The sequence below is a fragment of the Dermacentor andersoni genome, chromosome 11, assembly GCF_023375885.2.
Source record: "Dermacentor andersoni chromosome 11, qqDerAnde1_hic_scaffold, whole genome shotgun sequence".
NCBI classification, from domain to species: Eukaryota; Metazoa; Arthropoda; class Arachnida; order Ixodida; family Ixodidae; genus Dermacentor; species Dermacentor andersoni.
In genome coordinates, this window is record NC_092824.1 from 81,417,507 (window position 1) to 81,441,051 (window position 23,545).

The window sequence follows — 23,545 nt, forward strand, 5'->3', positions numbered from 1 at the left end:
CAGTCGCACGCCCAAGCGACGATCCCATAAAAATGGAAATGAGCTCCCTCTTCCCGAAGGCTTGTCCAAGAGGGAAAAGACCTTATACCGCAACCGTCACCTTGCCAGGTACTCCTGAATGCGGCCTATCGGACGACTGCGTACCACGTGACAGTGACCCCCCCTCCCCCCACTTCTCCCGCCCTACCACGGCTTTACCTTCGTCTTTCTCTTCCTTGCTGTTCGCGTCGTGTCCTCTCGCGTTGTTTTATTATTCGCCTGCTTTGCGCAGTTGCACAGTTTATTTTTCTCCAACAAGATCGCGAGCACCTGTGTGCGTGCGGGATTCAAACATGCGCAAGGCAATTAGCTGCAGCGTTGGAGCGTATACGCCAGGAAACAAGGTGAACCGTCAAGCGGGGACTCCCTCCCTATACACCTAGGAGCGTCCGCGTGCATCGATTTGGGAGATAGCGACAGGGGTCGCGAGAAGATATTTTGCCCCGGCGGAGTGCTGCATGTCGACGTCGTGAAAATGGGGCAGGGCATAGGAAAAAAAGGCCGTGAATGGTCTGTTTGTTTTCTAAGCTCTCTCTCTCTCTGTGTGTGTGCGTGTGCGTGTGTGTGCGTGCGTGTGCGTGTGTGTGTGCGTGTGCGTGTGTGTGTGCGTGTGTGTGTGCGTGTGCGTGTGCGTGTGTGTGTGTGTGTGTGTGTGTGTGTGTGTGTGTGTGTGTTTGTGTTTCCCTCTTTCGTGTTAATTCTTAGGCACTCCACTCCTACTCTTGCCAACTTTTCATTTTCGGCGTTCTCTTTGAGACCCTGATACGGCTTTCTTTTATAGAAGAGCATCCCTCTGTTCTTCGCAAAACGCCCTCCTCGACAGCAAACGGTCTCGAGCATTCACGCGGAGTGATGCGCGTTCGGCGCCGCGTCAACTACCCGTGCCTCCATTCAGGACGCTTACCCTTTCCCCCTACCCTTCCCGACCTCGCGTCACACGCTTACATCATTGTGGTTCGCACGGACTACGTCCAGCAAGAGCTCTGGCAAGCACAGCCCCGACCCGCAGGGAAGGGGGTAGGGGGGGGGGGGAGTGAGGGATAGCAAAATGGGCAGAGAAACACCCGGTCCATTTCCCAAAAGGAGAAAAATAGAATGGAATAGGGAGAAGGGGAAGCGCGCGGGAGTCCTTACAAGGACCCGGTCCCTCATCCATTATTCAGCACCGGCCGCAGATTGGGGATTCCTGCCGAGCGCGTGCGTGCGTGAGTATATAGGACGACACGGAGCGGAGAAAAGCGCGCATTCGCGAGGGCTCGCGCTCGCCCTGATGCTCGGGGAGTGGAGGGGTGGAGAGGGGGTAGGGAGAGGGGAAAAGGAAGGGGTAGTCGGCTAGCGCCGTGCCAGCGCGGGCCGGCGGTGTTTGTGTGCATCTGGCGGCGACGCGCGAATCGCGCGCCTCCTGATCTCGGCTGTATAGCTTCGCCGCTGTCTCGAAAGGAAGGCCGCGAATGGTGGAAAAGTTCGGGGATGCAGCGATGGGTGCCTTATACCGGGGCGGAATGAATCTGCAGGTTTGTACGTTCGCTCGTTTCGTGGGACGTCTCGCGGAAAAGACTCTGGGCGACACCTTCCCAGATGAAATGTCGGTGACGCTGTCGGGACCGAAGTAGAGAAGCCTGCCCGTTTCGTCGGAGAAGGAAGTTTCTTGCTCATGGCGTCCCAGGGAATCTCGTGGCCGAGTGCCTTCGTGCATGTCGTTATTACTCTTCGGGAAGTTGTCTTTTTTTCTTATTTTTTTATTCACCGCCGTCCCTGTCGTGTTCATTCGTGCTGAATGTGAACCACATCCAAGTGTGAAAAAAGAAAGAAAAAGGGGGAAGGCGGATCGCTTCACCGCCAGAAAGCATGACATGGCGTGAAAACAACTGCAGACCACAACGTTTGCTACCCGTCGCAGTAGCTTGATAGCTATGGTAATCCGCTGCCGAGAATGAGCTCTGCGTTTCGATTTCGTGCTGTTGCGGTGGCGTTCCGCTGAAGGTTAGATGCAAAAAAAATAAAACTATTGTACTTAATTTAGGGCCACAATAAAGAATTGCGTGTGGTAAATATTTTGGCGGAATGCCGAACTGGGGCGTCCCATAGTAACATCCCCCCCTCTTTTTCTCCATGCAATCAGAAGCAACATTCCTCTCAGGTGCCAAGTGATTCTGTCAATTGAAAATGTACTTTCATCGCCTTTCTTGCATCTTTACAATTACAAAAACAGCATAGATGCAAAATGGACTCAGATTTTTCAATTACTCAGCAGTGAGCATTGTGAAGTTCAACAGAGTTTGGATTACACGCGAAAACTCACTGCAGGAACGTTAGATGTGAGATCATCAACTATCTTATGTCTGGATTACCTGCAAAAAACCTATCCAGCCCCTAGAAGAAAAAAAATGTACCTGGCCTAAAGCACAGCGAAAAGCAATGCAAAAAAAAGAATAATGATAATGGCACTACTTCACGATATATTGACAGCAAGGGCAAGTACCTAGCCTTCCAACTCGCTTTATTGAGACACTTGACATATGATATTCAAATTTGCAGCATAGGTCCAATCAGAAGGATTTACGATATATACGAATTTAATTAAGTACCACCGGTTGTGATACACCGCCTTGGCGCGCACAAGTGTGTGCACAGTGCCTCAAGGAGTTGTCGTCACGGTGTGATCCGGTTAAATATCGGCTCTCGCCTGAAGAAATACGATGATCGTGTTGCATAGCGCTATGTTCGGCCGACTAGCACTGCGTATGTTCACCTCCTCCGTTATACAACATCTTCCGATAAATGTAACCACCAATGTTTAGTGCGGATACTGCCAACTTCGATATTCGCTGCCTCTTTCGCTCCCGTACTTCCGTACACACCATCCGTGGTAGCGGCGCGGGGCGGCGTAACAGCGGCAGCTCTTCTTCATTGATCGACCAGGGATGGCAAACCGCGCGGTGGTCGCCGTTCGCCGCCGCCGCGCTGCTGCGACGGTGTCGATTTCCCGGCCGCTTGCCCCCCCCCCCTTCCCATCTTCACCCCCCCTCCCCCCGCACTCCGCCGAGCGACGGGCCTCACCGCTGTCCCTTTCGTTCTGAGGGCGACGTCCCCGTGCCCACGGCGGCGTCACCGCCGTATTCCTTCCGCCCTCCGCAAAGACACGGACCCGCGGCCCGATCGCCTAATGGGCTCGATCGTTTTCTGAGCTGCCCGACCGAGCCCTGGCGTGTACTCGAGGAGAGGACCGTCTTCCCTCTTCCTTTTTTTTTTTTCCTTCTTCTGCTTCCTCACTCTCTCGTTCGTAGGGCCATTCCATCGAGACTCGCACTTCTTTTGCAGCTTTATGTGTGTGTGTGGGAATGGACATTCTGGCGTCTGTTTGAAAGCCGTCGTTGGCGGGAAAATCTTGGTGACGCAAGAATCACCAGTATGGAAAAAAAAAAACACACGAAAATGCTTGTAACGACGCAGGGCCGGTATGTAATGTTAGGAATACTTTCCTCTCGATTGCGTGCAACTATTTATCGGCCACGGTTCAAGTCCGGCACATCCGGTCGACAACGCGGGCGCAGCGCCGCCGCTCTGCCGACTGGAGGACCGCGAGAAGGAAACGACATTGAAATAGAATCGTCAGATTATCCCGGCGCAGGATTCTCAAATTATCAACAACATACTAGGGTAATGGCTCAAAAGCAGGACACAAGACAAGAAGCGACGAGGACAAGCACTGTTTTCGCCGGCAGCGTGTCCTTATCGCCTGGTTTCTTGCGCTGTGTCCTGTTGTTGCGCCGTTACCCTAGTACCATGGAATATTAGCAGCTAGTACACTTCATCACGCTCCTAACTGCGACAAACCTATCCGTGTGCAGCTAGTCAGAAGGGAAGTGTTTTAAGATAACCAAATTCGATTTTATGTATATCAGCTACAGCTACATAGTCCGTGTATATCGCAACTCGATTGCCAAATTGAACAGGCATTTAAAGCTTCGCTTTAAAGAAAAATCGCTGCCGCGTGCATGGTAGACATTCTCGACTCGGGAGCGGTAGCTTGCAGCTATTCCGAGTATGCAATCAAGACGTTCTACCAGTAGCAACCGGTGGGGCTGAAACGTGCAGGATCAGGAATAATAAGCTGGAGAAGAGGCCAGAAACCGCCCAAGGAGTGATCGGACGAAAAAAGAATGATAGGTGTAGCATAAGGAGAAAGAAACAAGGTAGTATGGACTTGGCCTGGAGGGCAAGTTGGTGAAGCTAATAACCTAGTTGCGATTGTGAGGAAGAAGTGAAGTTCGCCAGGTCACGCAATTCGAACAGCAGATAACCGGCGGCCTATTTAGAGTTACGGAATGAGTGCCAATGGAAGGGAAACGCACTCAAGGACGGTAGAAGACAAGGGATGAGGTGAGAAAACTTTCTGCTTTGATATGAAGGATCGATCCGACGCTAGACAGTGGCAATTGGCGACGTCTTTTAATACACTGAGGTCGCCGCAACATGTTGATGATTCCTAGTGACATCCCCTTTGGAAACAGAGGGCGGGGGGGGGGAGATAAATAATCACCTACCTTGCCTGATAGGCGATTACATTTTACTATAGCTATTGCAGTATAGCACTCCCCCCCTCCTGCTCCTCTCTTCGAGTTAGCCCATCTCTACCTTACCTTCTTAGGTTACGCGCGCCTGTAACGACCCCGGCCCCACCTCCTCCCTGTTTTTCAACCATTACTCTAGACGTCTCTTGCTTATCACGACCGCTGGCCGTTTAGCGACCCCACAAAGCTTTGAAAACCGGCGCTTCCGGAATGGGGACGAACCCTGTGGTTCTGGCTGGCAGAATACCTTGGCATCCCGTTACGATGGGCTCAGTCGTCTCCCGATTGTTTTTCTGCAGCTGCCAGCGAACTGTGCCTGCTCTTGACTGCAACCCTCACTAAGAGCTCTGCGCCGACGACGTCACTACATAAAACCGACGCGGACTCATTACTGGCAGCACCATTAAAACATAGAATAGTGCAAAAAAAGGGCATCGTGCCTAACTATACTGGTGTTTCACACCCAGACTCTTCGCAATAAAGCAACTTGCTCAGCGTGGTCAAGGCACTCGTTTCTGTGGCGCCACAGTCTTTACTATTTGCATGTCATCTCTCGGCAACTCTGGAAGTCTTACGTGGCAAATTGAAGCCTTCCAAACAGTGCCTGTTGCAAACGAAGTCATTAGCATGATAATCACGCTCTGCGATCTTCGTTTCTTTGAAAAAGAGCTCAATCTTGGAGTCTCAAGCGTCTAAAGGCAAATGAATTAGCAGAGCAAGAAAGAAAGAAAAAGAAAACTGCCTAATTGAGAGAAGTGTATTCGGACGGGAACTGCTTCTCGAGTTGAATTGGGAAACACAGTGGGAGGTCCGCGGGCCGCATGAGATTACTGGCTAGGGCGTTCGCTAAAAAGAAGAACAACAAACGAAAAGCTACCACGCGACTATGTTGCTTTGTTGTGCATCGTCGTCTTTCCAGCGGCGCAAAACGGTTTAATTGCAAATTTGCATACCGCCTCTTTCTAAACGAATCACGCTGCGGGAAAAAGACGCGGAATCTTTTCTTTGCCTGCGTCAGCGACATCCGGGAACGCTCAGAGCGTACACAGTATCAAAACAAAACGCGAGTCAAATACCCTCCCACTTCCGCACCCTCGATAAGAGAGGAAGGAAGCGAGGGTGATGTTCTCCGTGTGGGGGCTTGCACTTACTTGAACTGCTTAACTGTGTGCTGCGACTCGGCACTTTTCTATAGCTGACAAAAGACAAACACAGAATACAGAACAGCGAAGAAAACGTATCACCAAAGGACGAACGGAAGCCGTTTAATCCTTACATTGCCGACGCGATATTAGGGACAGGCTCGAAGTGCCATAAAAGCTACATGGCGATCCACTCTGTTAGGAATTGTCGGAGCCTGGGGGGAGCCTAATGGCCGCATTCAAAGCGGTTTTTGTTCTTATAAAAAAAAACGTGAAGGGAGCGTTGGAGGGGGGGGGGGGGGGCGAGGTGCAATGATGTTTACGCCAGAAGTCCAGCCATTCCGCGCGACCACTTCGAAGTTCTTATCCTGTTTTCTGGAACAGCTCCATAAGCTTGGAAACACAAGCTCTCCGCTCGAATGAATGACGCTGTGTTAGTTCATTGTTACGTTTTTAAAGCGCCGGAACCTGCATACTTCGCTTGCGAAGCTCGCGAGCAGTGTTCTGTAATGCAAAGCAGGCGACGCCTTGGTGTAGATTTAAAATCTTAGTGACAATTTTTGTGCGCGCATGTAGAAACATGGACATAATGGCACAGAGTAAGCTTTATTTTGCATGCTTTTTTTGTCTTTTTTTTTCACATTCGTAGTTCCTTCGTCTTTGTGTGGATTGCAGAACGTAGTTTCTTTCTGCTTCACAACTAGTGCAAATTTGTTTTTATGTTTAGTTTCGAATATGTTATGTTTTTGTGAGCCATAAAAAATACCATGCAGATTCTGTTACAATATTTATTTCAGCTCCCTGAGAATGACTGCTTTAATTGTGCAGCTTAGAACGCCGTTTATTTTCGTCGTGCTAGCAATACCCATTCGCTGTTGCAAACATTTTGCTAAACCTTTCTCTTTTCCTTTTTTTTTTAGTTATCAAATATATTTAAAAAGAGGTTGGTGCCTATGTGTGGCGCCGGCTACACCACTTCTCTTACGTGATAGTTATCGTCGGGAAGTTGTCAACAATCAGAAAACTGGACTAATAAACACACAAACGAACGTTCACGCACTACCTCTCAGTACTGCAATATAGATAAGTTTTCCCGCAACAGAAGAGCTCACATAGCATGAATACTCACAAACCTGAAGTGTTCACATGCAACACATGAGTTCTCACAGCATAAACGTTCAGAAAACCAAGATATTCACAGGGAAGATATTGGGCACTTGATTGCCGCCCTCTAAATACAGCGAATACAAACGCTACATAAACACAGAGACACAATGAACAGCTAATTAAGGTCGCCTGTTAATAATAACAGTGCGAGCCATAGCTGTTGTATGACTTCGCATTTTTACGATATCTGGTTATATATATATTTTTTTTCCGTCTTGTCTATTTTCTTCTTACAAATGAGTGTTCCGTGTTTGTAAGCAACTTGCCGAAATGCTCTTGGAAATCGCTTCACCTCATTTCGCCATCAGATTAGTTCTGCAACGTGCAGTTGTGGTGAGGCCGACAAAATATTCCCTTGCTGTATTTTTCGCTGTTTTAAGAATGAGTAATCCCTTTAATTAAAATATGAACGGAAAATAATGGTGTGCATTGCACACAAAGAGCTCGGACGCGTCGGGCATGAAAGGTCTGGGTGGGACCAGCTGTTTGACTCTCAAGTGAAAACACTATAGCGTCGCGAAAATTTAGGAGCTGGAATAAGGAACTCTGTTAGGGAGCTATCTGGAACAGCAGCTAGCATTCGCTGGTGTCGTGAAAAGCGTAGGTAATAAAAGCATAACATTCACGCACTACATTAGCACATCAACGCATGCGCGTTCGTGGACGCAAATAACAACACACAAATGTATAAACGGCAAATTATGTCAGTATATTCTCCACGGCAAAGCTTCTGCGTTTGCAATTGCGTGCGTAGGCTGCTGAATACTGATGAAAGAAAAATACGAGGAGTCACCGCTTTGCTTGGCTGAAACTTCCTTACGCTTTGTGCGCAAGTTGGTGATTCGAATAACACAATCGGAGTGTTTTTCTTTCCATCTCCGTTCACTTTGTTTCCCTTTCATCACGATGGTTAAACAACAACAAAAAAAACATGAAACTATCGTGTCCAATGCAATTCAAGTACTGTATTTACACTATTAGCCGCTCCTCCAATTCTGTGGCCGCCAGGTTCCTTGTTAAGTAAGCAAGGCAGATTAGCAGGCACCCGAGTGCCTGGTCAGAGGCGCCGTCGTGCAGTGGAACGCGAATAAGCGTTCCACGTCATATTACGTGCACTCGGACTCTCGCATACTGTACGCATTGTAGTACGTTTAGTGCGCGCTGATTAACATGACAACTTCCTATTTTTTCTGTCGTTGCAGTGCGACCCAGCGGTGGGCATGAAGGCCCTGTTCGACATGATCGACAAGCGGCCAAAGAAACTGGTGCTGTTCGGCGCAGCATGCAACGCCGTCACCGACCCCATCGCCAAGGCGTCCCAGTTCTTCCAGCTCGTTCAGGTTAGTTGCGTGCATTTTCCCCCACAAAAGCGTCCGGCTTCTGTTTGTCATTCAAAGGAGGGCGTGGATGTCCGTACTTGAAATGCACCCTGCAGGTAAAAAAGATGAAGCTAAGTTCGTGCGCTGCGCTGATCTTGATTACCAATCAGGTTGGTCTTATCGTTGGCGATAAAGATTTACTGTGCTGACCAAGATCGGTGAGGCCAAAAAAAAGATGGATGCAAGAACAAAAACGTTGGTGGCTACGCCGCCCTCCGACTCCCGCGCGAACTCGTTTTGGCGTCGTGCGTTTTGACCACGTCTGCTAACGGTTAACAGACAATACCACCAAGCAAGCCAATGTAAAGTTATTATAAATGTTATCAACATTAAAGGTAACGGGCATAAAGAATGATTTCACTAAGTGGGCAGATACAAAACACGGAACGTTCTGGGAAATTTTCCTACACGAAATGGCCCAAACGCAGCAAAGTACTGTGAAACTTGCAGCGCCAACATCGGCAAGGTTTGGCCGGGAAAAATTAAGAGGACAAGTTTGTCATTCGTTTTATACCTTAATGGTACAACCATGCTCTACCAAACAACTTCGAGCGGATTTAACAATGAAAGACTCCTTCAGCCCTAGGTTATTTGATGCTCTTTTTTTAGTTTTGTTTTAACGTTCATTGATAACAATGAAACAAAATAAGTGCGCGAGACATCGGTGTCAGAATCAACATTTTGAGAGAAAATAATGGCAATTCTAGTTTAACATTAGATTAAAAGACAGTGTCATGATTAAACAGGGTATATGCGTGAGCATTTCACTTTGGTCATCGCTTTTGACAATATTTGCTGGCAGAACTTGGCTACAAACGCGTCTACGTTGAATAGAATTCTCAGCCCTACAACGGACTTGAAGAAACAGCAACAAGATGCATGCCAGCGATCGAGGAAAGAGACAGAAAGGGAGAAAAGGGAGGAACATGAAAGCCCTTGGTGAACCTCTGGATGCATATGCAACTTTGGATAAGAGGTGACAAGCTCCGCCATTTTCTTTCTTACTCGCTGGATGGCAGGGACCGTGTTCCATTGTGTTTCAGCAATGAAATCGCGTTTCACGCGAATACTTGTAAAAACGCAAATGAACGACATACAAGCCGAAGAATGAGCACTGCTGTGAAAATCCTTGCGCACTTCTTTCGTAAAGGACAATTGCTAGGTCCTTTCGTTCCACAATACAGCGGACGGTGGCACATAAAAGGCAATCTTTTTCAGGTAAATATTTATCGAGAGTCTTAAAGAGCGCGAAAGATGAAGGTACAATAGAACCGATCTGTTCTTTACATTTTACCCGCCGTGGTTGCTCAGTGGCTATGGTGTTAGGCTGCTGAGCACGAGGTCGCAGGATCGAATCCCGGCCACGGCGGCCGCATTTCGATGGGGGCGAAATGCGAAAACACCCGTGTACTTAGATTTAGGTGCACGTTAAAGAACCCCAGGTGGTCGAAATTTCCGGAGTCCCCCACTACGGCGTGCCTCATAATCAGAAAGTGGTTTTGGCACGTAAAACCCCATAACTTACTTACTTACTTCTTTACATTTTGCGGAACTGTGCCGGCCACCACGACGGATAAATCAGGGGGCGCCATTGAAACAGTCCACAGGAGGGTTCATTTCATTTAACCTTAGCAAAAGATTTCACTCTTCGTAAAGGATGACGAAAATATCAACGTGGGTGATGTCTTCCCTGTCCCGTTCTTAAACGTTGTTACTTCGCAAAAGTATGCAGCAAGCGGCCCAAGTGAGTTAACCTGAGTAAGTAAGTGAATGAGTTTCATTATTCACGTAAATTTTGTCACATTTTTTTTTTAGAAGAAGCAGATGGCGCGTCTTTGACTACCTGGGGTTCTTTAATATGTAGCTGGTACAGTGGTACACGAACGTTTCTTCTTATTTCAGTTTTTCATGTTCGGTGGAATGCGGCCGCCGAGGGCGGGATAATATACCCGCAGTTTCAGCGAACTTTATCCAGAGTTTAAAGACATACCGATGCACTCTAAGACGACGGCACCAAATGCATGTTGCTCACTTTTGTATGTACTGTGTCACGCTATGTTTGTATTTTGCTTAATTAGATAATTAACCAAGATGAATTAACCAACTTCAGAAGCAACGAGGTTGAGGCAAAAATTTACAATTAGAAAGTTGTAGAGCGCTTTGCAAAACGCCCGATTAGAACAGTTTCTAACTGTCTATCTATTAGGTATGAGTGTTTTTCAGCTTACTGCGGATGCCCGCGAAATACAAGAAAAAGGACATATACCACGTAATATACCAGCTTGCGCGCCGTGTGTGTGTGTGTTTTTTTGTTTGTTTTTTTTTTTTTTTTTTGCGGGCATCCGCAGTAAGCTGAAAAACACTCATACTTAATAGATAAAAAGAGGGAAACATTATTCGGACGTTTTGCAAACCGCTCTGCAACTTTCTAAGTGGAATTTTTTGCCCAGCTTTGTTGCTTCAGAAGTTGGCTAATTGATCTTGAATAATTATCTAATTAGGCAAAATATAAAAAATAACGTCATACGCTGCATACAAAAGCGTGCAACGTGCATTTGGTCGCGTCGTCTTAGAGTGCATCGGCATATTTTAAAACGCTGGCTAAAAGTTAGCTGAAACACCCTGTATAAAGGTATTTATATAAGCAATATGAGAGTTCATAAACTCTTCCAACTTTAAATAAGATTTCATATACACATGAACTTGCAATACCTAGGTCTCCTACGCCCCTTGTGCGCCTTTCACCCCTTCACATTAGGCATTGATTGCGTAGAGTAAATAATACACTTCTCCGAACAAATCCGACGTAGTTCGCAGTTGACACGCGTTAGTTGGCCGGGGATCAATAAGGGTCTGCAATGGATTCCTTTAAGTGTTTGCGCAACGTTAAGTGAACATCAACCAATGTATCATTCAATTTCTTAATGTTCGCTGTGATTAGAAAACTTAATTCTCATTGCATAAACGGCCTACATGAGGTAACCATGTCGTCCTCAAACGTGACCTGGCTTGCCTATTAGGATGCTCATACGTAAGTTCAATAAGCGACAGACGAACAAGGCACGTCCCGGAAAAATTGCTTTTCTTTTTTTTTCTTTTATTGCTGACTTCAGACGATATGTTTCTTTGCAGTTGCCAAGAACCTCACATGAACGTCTGAATTTCCGCGGATGTTCGGACGCTCAGTGACTTGTTCAAAGCACCAATTTCAACTGACATATGTCACCACGGATAAAAACCCAGATGCGATGTTTTGATGTGCAACTTCGCATTCGCACAGATAACCGCTCAAAGTACGGTCTAAATAATCCCTGGTGTGAGCCGCCTTTGAACCATTGCAAAATCGCATAGTTGTTGATTTTTCATTACCTTGCTCTAAAATCTTGATGTTCTGACATCCGGAGCATCCTAAAATTTTGGAATCTATTCCGAATCGTGCCACGTCAGTGCAGGACTTTAATTGCGCATCTTTTGTTTAATATAGTTACTGCGATCGAATAAATGTATACGTCGAGTGACATTGGCTCATGTGTGCGGTAGTGAAGCTCAATTTGAGCCGCAACTAAGTGTCTTAGGTTGTTTAGACGTCTTCGGCCAGACAACCGGAGATTGGCGTTTTGAAACATTTCTCGCTCAGTTACAGAATGAAATTTTTCAGCGATATTAGTCGCCGAATCCACAAAGCCTTTCGTAGATAAATGTTCTTTGACGTTGAACTGGCCGGCTTTGCCATAATATGTCCGACATGAGGATTGTTTGGAATTTGCTCTTAAAAGCGATTTTTTAGAACCTTCTGTGAACATCGGCGTTTTTTTTTTGCTTATTGGCAAATTGGCCTGTCAGCCATGTTTGGCGCTCACTCTCTTGCTCAGCGCGAGGTCTTTTCCCCAGGAGTAATCTTCAGAGCAGGCATTCATTTAAAGCTATGCCATTAAAATTTGTTTCTCTGCAAAGTCCAGAACAAAAAAAGAGGACATGTAAACAGAAATATTATGTCCACTTGTACCTTCCACCACAGCCATGTAGCTATCGTGCTCCAGATTTCTTATGGGGTGCTATCCTGCACAAACACGAATATTTCTCAGGAGCTTTCCGGCTTGTTAATATGAAAACCTGAAGGACGCCACCTAGGACTCTCTATCTCCTAAAGTTTCTCTAGTCTACCACTAACGATTGCCTCGTGAGCTATCGCTCACCTAAAGCTCGACCTTTGCACGTATCCTAATGGCGCTGAAAAGTTCTACGAACTCCTTCCCCTAGCGATTCTTCAAGGCAGCCGCCGCTCCCTAACCAAACTGTACAATGCGACTACGCATATACAGTACTTTATTTTAATCCGCCTTTAGGCGTCATGACTACGTAGTTAAGGATGCACAAACAGATTTGTTTCGGGCACGTAGTCCAAAAGGGAACGGCGGTATAGGATTGTGTATCAAGCGCTCTGTGTCGGCAGGACACCTAGTCCTCGCGACTCTTCTACCGGCCTTTGTGAACGTCTTTAACTGGAACGCCCCTAGTGTGTGTGTGCGCGCATCCGTGTGTGCGTGTTTTTTTTTTAACGTTTTCCTATCTGCCCTCTTTCTAACCCCTACCTCCCATCCCCAGTGTAGGGTAGCAAACCGGGGACTGATATCTGGTTAACCTCCCTGCCTTTCCTCTTTATCTCTCTCTCTCTCTCACACCCCAACTCTGCGGGCAGCGCGCAAACGCGGGCGGTAATCGCGAACGTTACGGCACGCGCCCTCGCGTACATAACTCAGCGCCGCAAACAAAGTACCCCGGGAAGAGAATCGATGACGTCACCTCGGCGCTCGCGGTTCGTGTCCCCGGGCAAACTGTCGTCGGCGCGGACCGCTGCCTCCGCTATCGCACCGCCGCCGCCTCTTTTCGCGCCGTCTGCGTCCGCGACCAAGCCATGCATCGACAATCCACTCAGTACCCCCCCCCCCCCCCCCGCCACCGCACAACGCGGCCCGTGTCATCCCGGTACCCCCCACTCAACACCTCCCACCAACATCCCAGCATCCCCCGAAACCGCACAACAACGCAGCTTCCCTTTATTATTATTGGTTTTCTTTTTTTTTTTTCGGTGAAGGGGGGAGGGGGAGGCAACCCCTTTCCACCCAGATGCGTCGAGGCGCCAAGCCGAGTTTGCCGCATGGTTGGTCACGCTTCGTCCCGTCCTCGCCGGCACGGCCAGGTAATCACGCTGAATGGTGGCGCGGCGATGGTGGCGGCGGCGACTAAAAGTATTCTTTTCTCTCGCTCTCTCTCTCTCTCTCTGGGTTGCTGCCTCGCCTTTACGCCACCCCTTTCACCTCCGGTCCTCCTGAACGCCAAGTCACGTACCCTCTCCCCGGCTTATTCGTTGTCACCTCCTTTAGCGAGTTCCTCGCTCTCTTTCTCTCTGTCTCGAACACAATGCGCCTCACGAAGCATGAACCTTATTTTTTTTACTCCCGTGTGACTTCAAGTTTCACTTCTGCCTTCACCTTTCTTCCGCTGCCCGTTCCTTCTCGTCACGCTTGTTCGCTGCCTTCTCACCCGTGGCTTCACCTCCCGCGTCGCCACGACCTTTCGCACTTCTCTTGCTGTTCTCACGCTCGTCCTCGCGCGGTTCCAACATCTCGCCTCTTCTACCTCGCTGACCTTGTTTCGTTTCTGATGTCGCTGCTGAACGCATTGCCCAACCTCTGCCACGCCCTTTTACCCGTCTCTCCTTTTCTCTGCCTCGCTCACTCGCAGACAAATATTGCTTGTTTTGCTTCCAACCAAGCGCGACCAAGTATGACCTGCGAAGCGGTCGCCTTGTGGTCGACGATGCGAAGCGGGGCATTTGAAGGGTAGACGGGGATGGAGGGTGTTGGTGCTGTGTCGCGTCACATCACGTTGAGTAGTAGCCGTTAACTACCCCCTCCCCTCCCCCCAAAAAAGACCTACTTGTCATTTCTGCTACGCTGAGTTTGATACCACGAAATTTGAAGTTACGCGCGGGAAACTCGACACAAAGCACGTAGTAGCGCTTTTCATAAGTTAAAGTAAGTTTTCAGTCGTGGGTACATAGTTCAGCAAAGCAGTTATAAATAATTAATTACTGCACTATTTATTTTAGTCGGATAACATTTCATCGCGTGTGTGTGTGAGAGGGAGAGAGAGAGGGAGGCAGAGAGCATGTACTATCCATGGTCGCGGGATCGAATCCCGGCCACGGCGGCCGCATTTCGATGGGGGCGAAATGTGAAAACACCCGTGTACTTAGATTTAGGTGCACGTTGAAGAACCGCAGGTGGTCGAAATTTCCGGAGTCCTCCACTACGGCGTGTCTCAATATCGGAAAGTGGTTTTGGCACGCAAAACCCCACAATTTTAAATAAAGGTTAGCAAGTTGTTCTTGTTTTCCTTGATAAGGAATGGTGCTCTGTCACTGTGGGCCTAACCTAGCGTTGTCTCCTGTAATCACGTCACGAGTCACACACAGTGGGGGCTGGCAGCGTTTCAGGGAGTCTAACAAACTGGAATGAGCAACCTCAGTGTACCTCAGCAACCATCTGTTGGCGAGAGTTGTAGTTAGGAAGTACGCGAACGCTGGAAGGCGTTTTTCGATGGGCGATTCAGGTACACACCTACGTGACAGACGCGAAGACCAGCTTTCTATCGCTGAAATAACTTGCAGCCGGGTGCCCATCTCAAAACCTCAAAATGACAGGCGTAGCGGTACGGAGGAATACTTTGCACCCTGAATAACAGGGGGAGGGTTAGCAATTTCGTTAAACAAAATCGTTTTTACGGGTCCTTAACGCACACTACGCTCATTTTGTTCTTTCACCAACGTTCGCACCTCTGTACGCCTGCTCACAAACGTTTCCTGATCGCCAGAACGCCGATAACCATCAGACAAATCATGGTCTCATCGTGGAGTCTGTACCTAAACGTTGCACCGAGTATGAATCACATTGAAAAATGCGCGGGAACTGCTAGAGGCACATCACATTTAAATCAGTGGTCAAGCATACGTTAGTCAAACATCTGTTTCGTTATATGATGCGAAAATTAAATTGTTAAGTTTGACGCAAACAAGAGGACCTGTCGCTTGCTCTTTCTGCACCTTGATGTCGAAAGTGTGCGTTGTATAAAGGTTGTCCCGCATAACTTGAGCCAATGTTTTAAAAATGAAAGGCACTCCGGACGCGAGTTGAACCAAATGCATAATTTTGGCACTGGCCTAGAGTTACTCACGCTATCTTTTTTTATGTTCCCCTTAAATAACGGACTAGTTATGTTTCATTCATTAACTTTTTAAGTATTGGCTGCAGACCCCAAGTGTGATACGCAAAGTTGTACAGCACCTTGAGAATCCTCTCAATAAATTGTTTCCAACACGATATATCTCACGTGGGCCTTGCTTGCGCGTTAAGAAGAAATCCCGGGAAATATGAAAAAAATACCGCACGACGAGGTGCTTGCGCACTGTTATTGTGCTGCTGTCAAGCGTGCGATGGATGAACAAGGTCGGCTGCAGCGAGAATGGCCCGCGAGAGGGCGTTATGCCTGCTAGAGGTCCACCTAGTGTCCACCTAGTGGATTGTCCATTTTGGCCGCTGCTAATTGGATGCATCTGTACGAGAGAGGAGGAGACGAGTGGCCCTAACCAATCAGCAGCGGCCGAAATGGACAGTCCACTAGGTGGACTCTTACGGAATACCCCCCTTGGACTGAGGGGACCACCCACTGCAGAGCTACCTACGCTCATATGCTCTTTTCTGTAAAGTTTACTCTCTCTCTCTCTATCTCTCTCGAAGTGACACTAAAAGCGCAAGTGGTATTACACATTTGAGCGACACGCACGCAATTGGCGGCATTCTCTTACATTACGACAACGTTTGTTGCCGCAAAGATACGAAGGGCTAAGGTGATGAGTGTCATCTAACAACTGTCGAACGGCCACGAGAAAACTAAGTTCTCGAAGCCCAGTTATTTCCCACTTTTACGCCACACACGTCGTGGCTTAGTGACTAGGTGGCATTGCACCGCTAATCACGATGTAGAGGGTTCGATTCTCGACCTCGGCGGCCGCATTTCTGCGGGAGCGAAATGAAAAAAAAAAAGGAAGAAAGGAGAACGCTCGTGTATAGGGCATCCGGTGAACGTGAAATAAACGTAGGTTGCCAACATTATCCAGAATCCCCCGCATACAACGGCGCGCCTGATAACCACATCGCGGTTTTAGCACGCAAACCCCTGCATAATTCACTAAGGTGACTGTTGAGGCATGTTGATAGAACATGATTGCAGCTTTTTTGCGCACAATGCGAAGACGTGTGTCTCAGCCTCTTCTCCGTCCTCGTCTTGTGTGCGAAAAAAAAAAAAGCAGCATTCATGCCTACAATTCAAACTACATATCTTTTTTTCTTAAATCCTGCGTCGTCTACAAACCTTGCACGCGCTGCAGAAAGCGTCCACAAATGGAACGCACTACGAAACAAAACTCGCCTCGTTCGCGTTCATCGCTCACAACGAAAGAGACCGGCGCTTCTCGGCACAGCCCGAGGTAATATACGACGCGGTGCCGGTTGCGTTTCGCGAAGCGGCGCATCCTCTGATGCATCGCGCCTCTCGCTTTCTTTCTTTGCCGACGCCGCGGCAGCAGTGCGCGAGACATGTTTGGACGGTGAGACTCGCTGTCTATAACAAACGCTCGCCGCGTTCTTTTTTCTGCGCTTCTCCTCGCCGAGCGCGTAGGCGCGCGCGTTAGCCTAAAGAAAAAGAAATTTCGTCGCGATCTTGGCTTGTCTTTTATGTATGCTATTTTTGACCGACGCGGAGTGCCGTCTGAACATTCGGAACTCTCTCGCAATTCTGGTTCAGTTAAGGGGAGGCATGCTTTCGCTTTTCTCTTGCGCCATTTGTCTGAATTGCTCATTTCAATTTCTGGTCTCTCATATATATATATATATATATATATATATATATATATATATATTCGTTCCGCTTTTCGTATACATTTACCTGCACAAAATCGGAGCAGGCTGCGCACTTTTCTGATTCCTTTTTGTTTTTTTTTTTTTATTTTTACAGTGAGATGAGTCACGATGCTCTCCATAAAATTTTCTCAATTTTTTTTTATTACTCCTTGTGCTACATTTTCTTTTTTCATTTAACACTTTTGTTCGCACTTTTCGATACCTTTAACTTGCTTCTGCGTGAGTCTCACGTAGCCTGGTTTATATTACATTTCTTTTGAAAAAACAAACAAACTACAGACATGGTTAGAGAGACATACTGACTTCTCCTTGATTCTTTTTTTTTTTCTTTAGTTTGTTATGTTTTCTCGACAGAAACGTTCCTGCTATCACCGGGGCGTTGCGAAGTGTACTCCACGCAGTATGGAGACATGTCTCGTCCTTATCTCTGCCACAAACCACGGTTTGAAGAATAACAGAACGACGTATTCGAATGCGTCGGTTATCTTACTTTATCGCCACGACGGCGGTTTCCTGCACGCCAGCCTCGAGCTGTGCGGTTCTCTCACCTCGTCCGTGCTGGTCCTGCAAGTGTGCTCGCAAGTTTTCTCAAACGATTTCTTTTTTTAGGCTTCCGTCAACACAGTCTTCTTTTGTTCTTGCCACTAAATGATCAAGTGCACTTCGCATTCTAGGTTTTCAAACTGCGAGGCTTTCAAGCTTCGCCCATGTTCATACACATCGCCTAACTCGGTTCCTGGTGTTTAAAAAGAAAAAAAAAAGAAAGAACGTTCGCGTGACGAGGCGCTCCGCATTATGTTTTCGCATACTCCCGACAGCTGCGATATTTCTTTCCCCGATCTCCTGGTCTCTGTTCAAGTGAAGTAGGCAAGCATAATCGGTCTTTGTTTCAGGAACCAGGTGTCTCAAGCTAAGTTAACACTTTCACGTTTCTATAGCACCGTCAGTTCAAAAAACTAGCAGAAGAGTGAACGAGGATCTACTTCACGGCAAGATGTACTGCTAGAAAAGGCGCATAGTATATGACGAGCGCATTTGAATAAAATTAAATTAAATTCTGCATTTTCACGAGCCAAACCCACGGTTTGATTATGACGCACGCCGTAGCGAAGGGCTACGGATTAGTTTTTGACCACCTGGGGTTTTTGACCACCGGGCCTTCTTGCATTTCACTCCCATCACAATGCGGCCGCCATGGCCGGGATTTGATCCCAACGCCATAGCCACCAAGCAGCAACGGCGGGTACTTGGGTTTACCTAAGCAGAACCTTGTTTCGCAACGAGGGCACCAACTGAGGTCACGTGTGAGGCAGCACGCGGTCGCGCATGCAATATGCACCGGTTCTTCAGCATTGTCGTTTCCTAACCCCCGTATTCTCGAACGATCCTCAACTCGAAACCTCCACTCCACCGACTTGGCCGGGGGCGCCACCCATCGACTGACGAAGACGTTACGCTTCTCAAGAATTGCCGCGGATGATGACAAAGCGCAGCGACCAATTCGGTCGAGCGGGGTCGCTGAAATCTACTTTCCCCAGTCAGACGGGGCGTTTTGTGGAGCAACGTTATAGAATACGGGGGTGAGTACCAGGCGCAAGTATGTTCGGCATCCCATGAAGTTCCCATTTGATCAGCAAACGTGTTCGCACTCGTACACATGGTGCCTAAGGAAGTACCGTCATTTTTATACTCGCTGACAACTTTCTGTGGCAGTGGAGGTTAAAGTACGGAAACACAACGCGCATGAGTAAGAGCGCTGCCGAACATAGTCCTCCACTCTCAAGCGCGTTAGCTTAAGCTGAGAAAGAGTCAACATAAACACCTTACTTAGAACAGCGAAATAAGAGGGAAGTTATAAACCACCTAGCGTTAAATCTGGCTCGTTCCTTCCTGCTGTTCTCTTCCACGTTTGAGCAAATGCAACGCCACCGCACGTGGCAGCTACGGTAATTCTGTGTGCGTTCCAGGACGCCAAAAGAGCCGCTAGATGCCGCCGCACTAATTCGCGCAGCGACACGCGCTGTTGCACCGCGTTCGTTCGCTTTGCCTTCATTTCCATGGAAAGTTGTCCGCGAGGTGACGTCAGAGGGAGCAGCAGAACGCGTGAAGCATCTTCGTCAAGATGGAGCCGCCAAGAAATGTTTCGCTACCGGTGGTGAGTGCAGAAGAGGTGCCGTTGTGGTGGAGCACACCTAAGAACAAAATTCAACAAGCCCCTCCCTCGAGCCCGAAGGACGGCGAAGGACGTGGTGACGCATGCGCATGCGCAGTGAGCTCGAGCATCGGCAAGTGAAGAGCACAATTCAAGCATACATGTACAGGACAGCTGAAGTAAACGAGTGAACCACATCCGACTGCTCCAAGGCTATATATATATATATATATATATATATATATATATATATATATATATATATATATATATATATATATATATATATATATGTTAACACGACTACTCTATAAACTACTAAGCTATACAAGGACGGCGACGCTGCAATATGAAGCGACAGTACAAACCGTCTTCTCAGCACTACGACCCGCGACAAGAGAAACATATGAGAAGCACCGCGTCCCCGCGTCGATGCCTGGGAACGAAAGCACCTGCCGGACGCCGTACGGGTTCGATTGACAGTGTCGTAACAAGCCCGACGGTGTCTCCGCTTTCCGCGTCACCGATACCTCCGCCGTGTTTGTTGACGCAAACCGTGCGGGTTTGCGCAAATTCCCAGCACCGCTGATAGACTGTTCGTTCTTGCTCTTTTACAGCCAAGCCGTCTTTCGCGGCACGTCCTCACGGAAAAAAAACATTAGCTACAGCGATTTAAAAAGAAACATGCGCTTTGACTGCACCCTATGAAAGTGGTTGTACATCGAAGCTGTTGCCGACGCTAGGCAAGAACGAACGTTACGCAAGTACTACCACCCCATTTGACGTTAGACGACGTTAGACAAACACGACCACCACAAGCGAGGTACGTCACAGCGCGCAAGTGCGTGTACTGAAGTGCAGCATACATCGTCATTCGTCTAGGACCTCCGCCAGGCACAAGTGCCTTATTGAACTTGTTCAACTATTCGAAGTAAATTGCGTCAGAAAATTTGTAAAGTACGGCTTGCGCATCTGCCGTAGACACGATGGCCTCGTCTTGTAATTCGAACATGCGAGAAAACATAATTCTGTTATGCGGAAACTCAAACACAAAGCCCCTTTTTTTCAGCTGCCGTTGGAGGTCAGTTTGAGCTGCCGCGGCCGCTAGGCGGCGGTATTGGTTTTGGGGGAGCCCGGAACGCGCCCATGGAAAATCCCGACCAACTGGAGTCATACAACTTCCCTGTATACATACAGCATACAGCATGCTGTATCATACAGCATAGCATTCGTTTCAGTAAAGAACAAGCGGCGTAGAGTAATTAGTTTAAAAATTACTAAGCAAGAATTTGTTCATTGCTGAAATATTCACGTTGAGATTTTTTTTCAATTTATGTCTGCCTCTAACAGTAACCTAGCTCAAGAATTGGTACTGAGCTATATGTCACACACGATTTTTAAAAGTTAGCATAGCGATAAAATAAAACACCCCGTAAATAAATTTAGTGCAATTGACGGTGGTCTGCTCGGAACACCGTCAGTTGCACTTCGCTCCTCCAAGAGGCAGGACGTGTGTCCAGTGAGCTCCTCAACAACACTTTGCAATGTGGTGAACCCGGTTCTTATAACACGGATCCGGGACCTCGGAGAGGTGCGACGTAATACTAACGCGTATTTTTTTTTTTTCGCATTTACCATTTAATCGACACAGATTTCTTTTTTCTTTCCCGAGTAATGAATTATGCGAATTTTGGTATAGCCAGCTCGAACGATGCCAACCTTTATTATTTCTCTACTTCTGAGATAATAAATAATATGAATTTGTTGTTTTTTGTTGCCGTTGGTGTCGCTGCTGCTGCTGCTGTTCCCACACGTGGTAGATCACATGCGTGGGACGTTTCACCATCCTGCTGCACGCCACGGAGTTCAAGCAAAACCGTCGCTACAGGGCTTCTCTATTTTTTTTTTTTTTTTTTTGCTTCCAACCGTCGCCGCCGCAGCACGTAAGCAGTGCGCGATTTGTTTACAATAGAGGCAGTGCGTCGGTTGCGTGTGACCTTTCGTGAACTTTATTAAGCTAAGCGGGGGGAAATGGGTAGCACGCATTTCCCCGAAGCTCTGAGGCTTCCAAAAAACCGTGCACGAAACAAGATGCATGTGCTTCTTCCTTTCTATAACCTTTCCGCCGAAAAGCGAGGGGACGTGATGAAGCTGCACCATTCGCGAGCGTTTGTGGAAGTAAACCGTGTGAGTGTTTTCATACGAGGCGTATTGATTTCGGCGTGCTGCCTATAACGTTTGCTTAGTATTTTATTGCCATTGTATTTTTGCCTCACTGATATATCAAAGATGCAAGCACGGGCATAGTCTGTTAACCACTGTTCCCTAAGGGGCGGGGTTAAATGGGGGCCAATCGGAAAAGTTGGAAGCAATATGCTTCGGGCAAGACCATTTCAGTTATAAGAAAATAAAAACTTGTTTTAAAAGTTACAAAAATAATAATAATTTAAAAACGCCCCAACAAAGCACAGCACGGCAGGCTCATGCGATAACTGTCCTCTCACTTTCTCCTTGAAAGAACACTAAAGATAAATATTTTTCAGCTGAGTTTGTAAATTACCCTTATACGATAACGACAAAGAAGCCACTCTTACGCTGAGTAGAGGCGTGATAAGCCCCAAAAGACAAGAGAACGAAAAAAGGGTGGCTATGCCGTCGAAGTTCCCGCACCGGCTCGACATGACGTCATAAATTTTGACGCCGTTTGCTCGGACCTAGTATTGGCGCGCAATTCGGAAAACGGAACTTGGACCTTCATTTTCTCGTCTACTTAACCAACCCCCTTACCAGAAAATTAACGCAGATAGAGTGTTGAAACAATGGTTTGTCACTCCAAACTGATTGAGTGTTTTTCTCGAATATCCCTTTCAATACCTTAGTTTTAAGAAAAGAATACATAAATAAACTTCTCTCACTGGTGCGCGACTAATCGAAACTGTAGCGCAGCGAATCTAAATCTAAATCAGACACTCATCGGATTATATCCACTTGCGAGTCCTGCGACGTGCGATCAATGCCAGACTACGTCAAAAAGCCATTAGTTTTCACAAACGTGACGAGATTTCACTCTGCGAACGAAGCACTACAAAAAAGTCAGTTTATTTATTTACCACAACGACACTTCCTTGTCCTCAGTCCTAGAGGTTAGGCTTGTTTGAGAGAAGTGCTGCACGCACATGACTCTAACATGTCTGACGTACTGCTTGTATCTCAATGTGCAGGTATGAATAGTGAGAAACAAGTATTCACGTCCCCATCGGAGTCAGAACAAACTATAGGACGAAACTCGCGCATGGTGGCGTCAAGCGAGCGTTTAGGACTTCCGCAGTAAGCAGTGAAAATAGGGTCTGTGGCCTATGAAATCGTACGAAACCCACGTTGCAGAAACATCCTTTGCCGGATGCTCAAAGCCACGAGCAGCGATACCGCAGCAGGAAGGCAGGGCGAATTCTAGCAACCTGGCAACCTGTCATCCCGTCAACGATTCCATTTCCGGGAGCACATCCAACGCCACGCACCGGAACTCATAGTAACGCTGCCAGGTACAGCAAGTGCTATATTTATTTAGAACAGCACGGCACTGGAAAGGACTAAAGAGGGCGCACACAGCGATGTCCCGTGTTGCGCTGTTCTAAATTGAGGGTTATCAACCAACACGCCCAATTTCTAGACGTTATGTGTAAGTTACTCAGGCCGCTATACTTTTGCTGCGCGGAAGTGCTATATAAAGCTAAGCGGACCAGCTATTTATCGAGCGTCTCATTGATGGCGTGTTGAAACTGCAGTTCCGTCTCCAGTTCTGGACTGCCCCACTCGACGACCTGAAATTATCCCGATTTAAATCTCGTGACGCAGGTGAATTTCCTCAGTCGGTATAGAAAGAGTAATTGACGACATGCACAAGGAAGCGCTAAGCAGTGCCACGATACCTTTATTCTGCTTCCAAAGACATTATAAAAAGAACTGACGCGAGAAATAATCGACAAAAAAATAACTGCATTTTCGCTCTTGCGAAAATGCATAACCGCATTTTCTCGTTGGAGGGTGGCCAGCCCCAGGTAGCCATAATAGCTCTCGCCGTATTATCGGGGTCATCGTGTGTGCGATGGCC

The 23,545-nt window shown here is 47.5% G+C and overlaps 1 protein-coding gene and 1 long non-coding RNA gene across 2 annotated transcripts in view; one reads left to right on the top strand and one right to left on the bottom strand.

Moving 5' to 3' along the window:
* Nucleotides 1-23,545, top strand: part of GABA-B-R2 (gamma-aminobutyric acid type B receptor subunit 2) — a 377,441-nt gene that overhangs the window by 209,209 nt on the left and 144,687 nt on the right. The window contains exon 2 of the mRNA XM_050167418.3: nucleotides 8,125-8,262. Within this exon, the coding sequence (XP_050023375.2) occupies nucleotides 8,125-8,262 (138 nt within the window). The remainder of the gene's footprint in view (nucleotides 1-8,124; nucleotides 8,263-23,545) is intronic.
* LOC129381471 (uncharacterized) overlaps nucleotides 8,256-23,545 on the bottom strand; it is an 89,047-nt gene continuing 73,757 nt past the window's right edge. Inside the window, exon 3 of the long non-coding RNA XR_008609646.2 lies at nucleotides 8,256-8,351. This is a non-coding gene — a long non-coding RNA (uncharacterized lncRNA). The remainder of the gene's footprint in view (nucleotides 8,352-23,545) is intronic.